Source organism: Crocuta crocuta, unplaced genomic scaffold (genome assembly GCF_008692635.1).
Source record: "Crocuta crocuta isolate KB4526 unplaced genomic scaffold, BGI_CrCroc_1.0 scaffold548, whole genome shotgun sequence".
NCBI classification, from domain to species: Eukaryota; Metazoa; Chordata; class Mammalia; order Carnivora; family Hyaenidae; genus Crocuta; species Crocuta crocuta.
In genome coordinates this window covers 1,396,243-1,404,352 of record NW_027528725.1, presented here as the reverse complement: position 1 = coordinate 1,404,352, position 8,110 = coordinate 1,396,243, and the positions used below count along the sequence as shown (strand labels likewise).

General features: G+C 60.6%; 1 protein-coding gene across 1 annotated transcript in view; it reads left to right on the top strand.

Moving 5' to 3' along the window:
• The window catches only part of GLI2 (GLI family zinc finger 2), a 175,443-nt gene extending 168,153 nt beyond the window's left edge, over positions 1-7,290 (top strand). The window contains exons 11-14 of the mRNA XM_077755266.1: positions 376-657; positions 2,158-2,494; positions 3,347-3,428; positions 3,805-7,290. Coding sequence (XP_077611392.1) covers positions 376-657; positions 2,158-2,494; positions 3,347-3,428; positions 3,805-5,551 — 2,448 coding nt within the window. The 3' untranslated portion in view covers positions 5,552-7,290. The remainder of the gene's footprint in view (positions 1-375; positions 658-2,157; positions 2,495-3,346; positions 3,429-3,804) is intronic.
• The last annotated feature ends 820 nt before the right edge of the window (positions 7,291-8,110 follow it).

Genomic DNA, 8,110 nt, shown 5'->3' with positions numbered 1-8,110 from the left:
GTTTGTGGGAACGTGGGGGGGGGGTCTGGAGGAGCGCGTCTGCACGTAGACGTGGGGTATATAGGTGTGCACACGTGTGCGTGAGCTCAGGACCGAGGTTCAGAAACCCTGGGCTTTCGTCCTCTTCCTGAGTGGCTTCGAGCCCGTTCCTTTGCCTCCGTGAACCTGTCGTTCCCCACCAGGGAGATCAGGCTGTTAAGTGCTCTCTGGCCGGGGCCGCAAGGGAGTGTGCTGCTGCTTGTATAGAAATATCCCGGTGCCCTGATGGCGGGGAGGCAGCGCCGCGGTCCCACCAGGCTCGCTGTCCCCGCTCCCTCCGTAGTCCCTGAGCCGTGTCTGCAGCTGCGTCTAGCACGGGCCTGCTTCTTCCCCCAGAAACCCTACATCTGCAAGATCCCGGGCTGCACCAAGCGGTACACAGACCCCAGCTCCCTCCGGAAGCACGTAAAGACGGTACACGGCCCGGATGCTCATGTCACCAAGAAGCAGCGCAATGACGTGCACCTCCGTGCCCCGCTGCTCAAAGAGAACGGAGACCACGAGGCCAGTGCCGAGCCCGGGGGCCGGGGCGCCGAGGAGGGCACAGAGGCCAGTGCCGCCGGCCAGGCCGTGGAGGACTGCCTGCACATCAGAGCCATCAAGACGGAGGGCTCCGGGGTAAGCAGAGCCGGGCAGTGGAGGCCCCCGCCCATCCTCCCAGCCCCCCCCAGCAGGTCCAGCCCCGAGCCCCGCCTGCCACAGCAGACTCTGCCTCGGGGTCCCCCCTCCTCAGTGCATGATGACACCCTCCTCTCTCCCGCTCGACTTTCCTCCCTTCGCTACCTCGGGCCTCTCCTGGACCCTGTCTCCTGCCACTTCCCATCCAGCCGGGCAGCCCCACGGGCAGCAGGCGCCTGCGGGCGGTTCCCGGGCTCTGCCTGGCCGAGCAGCCCCAATGCGCCAGGGTTGTCCCCTCCCCTCTGTCCTGTCTCTCCATCCTCACCCTGTGGCCTCCGCTCCTTTTGTTCTAACCACCTGTTCTTTGTCTCTGCCTCTCTTTCTCGACTGTACCTCCCCTAAGGATAGACGGTACTGAGGTGAGCGGAGAAGCCCGGTGGGGGTGCGGGCGGGCGGCGTGAAGAGGGTGGCAGGGGTGCTAGTCCAGGGCCGGTGCCCCTCGGGAGCCTGGCAAGGTGGCTTTGGAGAGGTCGACACCACGCACTGCGGGTGCAACCCCGGGGACAGATAAAGGCTGGCAGTAGGAGTCAGGCTGGCAAGTATAGGAGCAAACGTGGGACCCGCCCTCCAGGACAGACAGGGCTGAGTGGAGGCTACAGAGGAGGGAAGGACCAGCTGGCAGGGGGTCTTGAATGCTAACGTGAAAAATACGGGTCGTGCTATGGGCAGAAGGGAGCACCGTCGCTCCTCCAGGAAAAATCTGGAATTTGGGGGCTGTCAGCCTAGGAATGAGCCCAGAGGTGCTGTGTCCAAGGCGAGCCTCAGCCGGGCTCTGATCCTGGGTCCCAGTGAAGGTAGCCCAGGTTCTGTGGAGTCCTGCCTTGTACACGTGTGCCATGAGCTCTCGGCCCCGGACAGACAGCTAGTTTGGGGCGGCCGTTCAGGCAGCGGCTTGCTTCCAGGAGGTCCATTGACCCCAGTCTTCTTTGCGCTTTCCAACAACGTGCATCTGGCCTGCTGAGAAAGCCCCGGGGCAGCAGGCCTCTGCCGCCCCTTGCTGCATCACATGGCATGTCCCTGCTGTTGGGCGCATGAGGTCCCCTCCTTGAGGTCAGCTTCATGCAGCCGTGGGAGCCTCTGTGAGGCCCAGCTCCAACGTGTCCAGGTGTTGAAAGCCCCACGTGCCAAAGTGTGGCCCAGAAGCCGGCTAAGAGAACAGAGGCGCACGAGGCAGGGTGATGGGGGTCAGTCCACTACGGGTGCCTTCTGTGAACCTGATGCTTGCCACCCAGTCACTGACGCTGTCCCAGAGGCAGTACAGGCCCATCTTCCAGCCGGGGAAGCTGAGGTTCAGAGAAGGGAGGTGGCTTGGCCACCTCCTACAAGCAGACAGCGATGCCTGGGCGTGCAAGGGCACGGTGCATGTGCATACACGTGGGGGCAGGGCCCGGCGGGCTCCCGCACCCTCTGAGCCCGCGTCTTCTCACCACCCCCCTGCAGCTGTGTCAGTCCAGCCCGGGGGCCCAGTCATCCTGCAGCAGTGAGCCCTCTCCCCTGGGCAGTGCCCCCAACAACGACAGCGGCGTGGAGATGCCGGGCACAGGGCCCGGGAGCCTGGGAGACCTGACAGCCCTGGATGGCACGCCCCCGGGGGCCGACGCCTCAGCCCTGGCCGCTCCCTCCGCTGGTGGCCTGCAGCTGCGCAAACACATGACCGCCATGCACCGCTTGGAGCAGCTCAAGAAGGAGAAGCTCAAGTCGCTCAAGGACGCCTGCTCCTGGGCCGGGCCGGCTCCGCACACCCGGAGCACGAAGCTGCCTCCCCTCCCGGGAAGTGGTGAGTAGAGGCCCTGGGTGTGTGGGCAGGGGCGGGAGACAGCCTGGGGCGAGCACCCGCTAGGTTAACCTCCATCAAGTCCCATGTACCATCACACCGGATGCCCACCATAGGATAGATCTTACCAGTCCATTGCACTGATGAGGAAAGTGAGGCTCAGAGAGGCGAAAGTGCCCTACTCAGACCAGTGGCCAAGCTGAGGCTTAGCCCGGGCCTGAGAGGCCCCAAACTCCTTCAACTACACCGTGCATTTGCTGGGGGCACTGTGGCAGATGCTCCAGGGAGGAGAGCAATACAACCCAGTCCCTATAGTTAGAAGGAGCCTGTGGTTAAAGGGCCACTCCAGGAGATGCACACTTGACCCAGAAGGAGCCAGGAAGTGGCGATGGAGCTCAGGGTGGAGCTGCGCACAGGAGGGAGAGCGCAGGTCAGCAGAGGACGCGCAGGTCAGCAGAGGACGAGCAGGGAGGACTTCATGGAGGAGGCAGCCGCAGGAGGGGTTGACCGGGCTCTGACGCTCCCGAGTGCTGACTGTGTGTCAGGCAGTGTGCCCTCCAGGAACCAACAGCCAGTGTGATGGACACTGAGAGGCACCAGCTTCCCCTTGAAGGGAGGATTTGTTGCCCCAGCTGTTGAAGGAGCAGCTGGTGCATGGCCTTCAACTCTCAGCCTCATACAGAAATCGCCTGGGCTGCAGACAGCTGCCTTACCCAAGGTCACCCCTTCCTGGGGCGGCCCCCCCATCCACTGCAGGAGTGTCAGGCCATTCAAGGCCCAGAGCTCCCTGTGACATCAGCTGTCATTGGGCCTGTGTCTCCCTGCATGCCCTGGGGCCTTTGCTCCCTTCCATAGGTGCAGATCTCAGGGGGCTGCCTATAAGCACTGGTCAGCCCAGACCCTGGGGAGCCCGTGGGACCACACCCATGCCCAGAAGGTGAGGGTGCAGCCAGGCTGTGGCCAGGACCCTCGGGGCTCCTCCTCCCTCCCCTCCTCCCAATAACCTCCTCCAATGGAGAGGTGTGTTCTCTCTATAGCTGGAGAAACTAAGGATCAGACATGATGAGAATTCAGGGCCAGCCAGGCAATGGTAGCGAAGACGGGAATCCAGCCCCCCGACTCCCCTTTGCCCATCTTTAGTAATAAATGCCGTTGTTTGCTCACTTACTGTTCTTCCCCGCCCTCCTTTCACTGAGAAGTCATTGGTTGAGTGCCTGCTGTGTGCCAGGCCCCGTACGAGGGCTCCAGTAGCCGCACAGCAGGCAGGGCCCCGCACCCTTGCCGCTGGCGCTGACCCCTCTCCTTCCCCGCAGGCTCCATCCTGGAAAACCTCGGCGGCGGCGGCGGCGGCGGCGGGCTGCTGCCCAACCCGCGGCTGTCCGAGCTGTCCGCGAGCGAGGTGACCANCCGCCCAGCATCAGCGAGCACGTGGCGATGGAAGCATTGGCGATGGGGGCGGACGGCGCGGAGCCCGACATGGGCCTCGTGCTACCCGAGGACGACCTCGTGCTGCCGGATGACGTGGTCCAGTACATCAGGGCTCACGGCGGCGGTGCCCTGGAAGACAGCCCCTCGCAGGCCTATCCGCCGGAAAGCACCTGCTTCTCCGAGAACCCCAAGCTGCCCAGCCCGGGGCTGCAAGGCCCTCGCAGGATGATGGCCGCCGATTCCAACGGGGCCCCCTCCGCCCCTGTGCTGGAAGGCTGCCAGCTGGGCTACGGGGCGCCCTCGAGCCTGAACAAAAACCACATGCCAGTGCAGTGGAACGAGGTGAGCTCCGGCACCGTGGACACCCTGGCCAACCAGCCCAAGCCTTCGCCCTTCCCGCAGGGCAACCTGGTGGTGGTGCCACAGAAGGCAGCCTTGGGCCAGTACCCGGGCTATGGTCCACAAGGCCTGCCACTGAGCCCAGGAGCCCTGGACGGCGGTCAGGGACACTTCCAGCCCTGTGGGGGAGGTCTCAACGTGCCTAGGATAAATTACATGCAGCAGCTGCGGCAGCCGGGGACAGGTGGCCAGTGTTCCAATATGGCCACCCCTGTGAGCCCCCACACCAATTATGGCCAAGCCCACCCCCAGCTGAGTCCCAATACCATGGGTGCGACCTTGAACCAGTACCCGCCATCCTGTAACAACATGACAGCCAAGCCAGGCCACTTGGGGCTCCCCCAGCAAATGGAGATTGCTCCCGAAGCCGCCATGATGAGCGGCAGCCGCAGGGAACTTGGAATCGCCAATCCAGCCCTGGCCGGGATGCCACCACTTCACGCGGCCCAGAGCTACCCACAGCAGAGCCACCACCTGGCAAACCCCCTAGGCCAGGAAAACTACCGCCAGGGCCCCAGTCTTCTGCCTTCCCAGCAGCCCGGCTTCATGGAGCCCCAGCAGGGTGCCGTGGGGGTCGCGGGATCAAGCTTTGGCCTAGTTCAACCCCGGCCACCCGCTGAGCCCAGCCCTGCCGGCTGCCACCGTGGGGTCCGTGCCGGCTTGCAGCTGGCCTACGCCAGAGCCACTGGCCACGCCATGGCTGCTGTGTCGACCAACCAGGAGATGGCAGACGCGCCCAAGGGAGCCATGGGCAATGTGGCGTCCCGGCCTCCCCAGCCACCCCCGCAGGACACAGGAGGGGTCCAGGACCACAGCCTGCTCTACTACTATGGGCAGATCCACATGTACGAACAGAACGGAGGCCTGGAGAGCCACGTAGGCTGCCAGGTCACACGGCCCCAGGCCTGCCCGGACAGTGTCCAGCCCCAGCCCTTGCCCTCCCCAGGGGTCAACCAGGTGTCCAGCACCGTGGACTCCCAGCTGCTGGAGACCCCCCAGATTGATTTCGATGCCATCATGGATGATGGCGACCACTCGAGTTTGCTCTCGGGCGCCCTGAGTCCCAGCCTCCTCCACAGCCTCTCCCAGAACTCCTCCTGCCTCACCACTCCCCGGAACTCCCTGACTCTGCCCTCCATCCCCACGGGCATCAGCAACATGGCAGTCGGGGACATGAGCTCCATGCTCACCAGCCTGGCCGAGGAGAGCAAGTTCCTGAATATGATGACCTAAGTCCCCAGCCCCTGGCGCTCCGGGGAGCCGGGGGGAAGCCTCATTTCCCAGAGCATGGGAGTTCTGTTTTGTCTTTTTCCAAAAAAGTATTAAATAGGTCTGAGGGAGTTTTGCCAGTGGCAGGTCCAGACCACAAATGCTTTAAGGGCAGGTTTACAGGCACCCTGTCTGGTCTTTTGGATTCTTATTCGGAACCCTTTAAAAAAGTCTCAAAGAGAAAGGCCAAGGTAGGAGCGAAAAACTCGTTTGCACAGTGCTTCCCCGCCTTAGGTGTTTATAGGACCAAACCATTCCGGCTTCTTCACCTCCGTCATTTGTCCGATGAGGGATTGCGTTGGCCAAAGGCTTTCCAAGTACACGAGGAAAGAGGGTAGAGAATCCAAAAGCCATACTGGATATTCCAATCCAGGAAGAGAAGTTGCTCATTCCCGTACCTGCAAGGTAGAGGAATTCCTGGCCCACTGGAATTCTTCTATGAAGCTTACTTCTTGAGGCCTCTGACGTCCCTGTGGCACAGAGGAAGCAACAAGGTTTTTACCTGGGTGACGTGGAGACACGTCCTGATTCCAGGTTTGGTAGAGCTGGCCTCTCTGCCCTGCAAAGCCAAGTTGGCAACTGCAGACTATTCGAGCCTATAGGAACGACTAAAGCATGGAAGGTATTGCCAGAAAAAAAAGAAAGAAAAACTGTCATGCTCGGGGCCGGCCCGGAAGCTGCCCTAGCGTCCCCAGACCGTGTTTACAGTGTTCATGCATGTAGAATGTCGCCCTTCCTGGGGAGAACACTTCTGAATACCTCGGGGCTGCTGCAGCCGCTGTGGGTTAGGGATGCACCCAGGTGAGGCGAAGCCTGGCATGGGGCCTCCAGGAAGTGGGAGCGCGCCAGGGGCCCAGCCTCAGGCCACCCTGGAGCTCTCCCATGGGAAGAGGAAGTCGTATGTTTACCCAATCCTGTTTCTCCGATGCACTGTCCGCCCACTTTACCGTGGAAAACCCCGGGACTCTGACGGCAGCCCCTGCCCGGGCCACCCCCAGCTGTGTCGTCTGCTTACCTGCAGCTCAGTGTTCTGTACCAAGGTCCAACACGCAGTCCCGGGGTCTTCTGGATTCCCTTCCCTCCGTTCTTCTGTTCGTTCCACGGAGCGCAATGGCATGCGTGGTGTTTTGTGGGGCTGCAAGGGTGAAGGGGCTGTTTCTTGAGACCCTGAGGGACCACCCTTGAGTTTTCCTGGTCAGTGTGACCAAGGCCCACCTGAAAGGGGAATTTAGAACTGCCATCAGCAGACAGCATTCCTGAACATGCTATAGGGCGAATCAATGCCTCCTCCCCACCACACACACACACACACACACACACCCCTCACACCTTTCCCACACTGAATTTGTGGCGACCATGCCAAAACCAGCCACACCACTATGAGCCTGATAACCATGACCCTGGCCTCAACCACGACAAGGGCCAAAATTCTCCCCAGGACCTCTGCACCCCAGAACATCAGACGCTTTGTTAGGGCCCAGAGACAAAGCCAAGTCCTGGGACCCCTCCGAGGGGCGTGGGCTCCGTGGTGTTCAATCTTGCCCTGAGCTAGGGTTTCACCAGCCATCCCCAGCCCGTGTATAATCTGTACAGAAGGCGTCGTCCCGGAAAATACTGTAGGTGACCCATCCAGCCAAATTTATATCTCCAAAATATTTAGCTTTTTCTACATGCTATGAATTGAGATGACACGCTCAACTTGTAAATACGTCTTTTTGTACATTAAAAAAGTAATTTTTTCATAATTTATTTGGTCTATCTGTTTCTCCTTGACAGTAGTTAATGAGAACCCGGGCAGTAAATTTGGTGCATTTGAACAGAAACGAGGCTGTATTTTTTTCACAACAGTGTCAAAATTGACTGCCCCGCCTTCGCCCAGAAATGTTTAATGTTGAGGCATTTACTGGCTTTTGGTTTGTTGTCTCTGGGGGTGAGGGGGTGGGCAGGGCTTGACGATTTACAGTGACTGTCGGAATGTTCTTCCGGCGAGCCGATCTGAGCATCTTGGTTGGTTTGCTCAGACACATGTGTACCAGACCCAGGTATATTTCCAAGCTCTCACCCCAAGCAATCGTTATGTCAGGATTCCCTCCTTGATGGGCTATCTGGTGAGCACTTTTGAGTCAGGGTGGGGGTCGCGGGAAGAGACCAGCAGCCTCCTGTGCTCTGGTGCAGTCAGAAGGAGAAAGGACAGGCAGGTGGAACCCCATGATACCCCATAGCCAGCCTTGGGCGATGGGGCCCATGGGGAGCGGTCATGAGCAGGAGCTCCGCCCAGGAAGTGGCCGCAGCAGGTGCACAGGCAGCACTCCGATATAGCAAGCCAGCGGTCAACCATTAAGCAGCAACTAAGCCACTCCAGGGAGCCTCAGGGGTTCAGTGAGTAGGGCATACAGTCACCTGGGATGATTTCTGAGACAGAAGAATGGACAGGAGGGCCAAAGACTGGGTTGGAAAGAGTAGAAGGCACCTTCTGTAGGGCCGGGTGTTCTGGGCCCCTGAACTTCCTCGTCTCCATGAGAA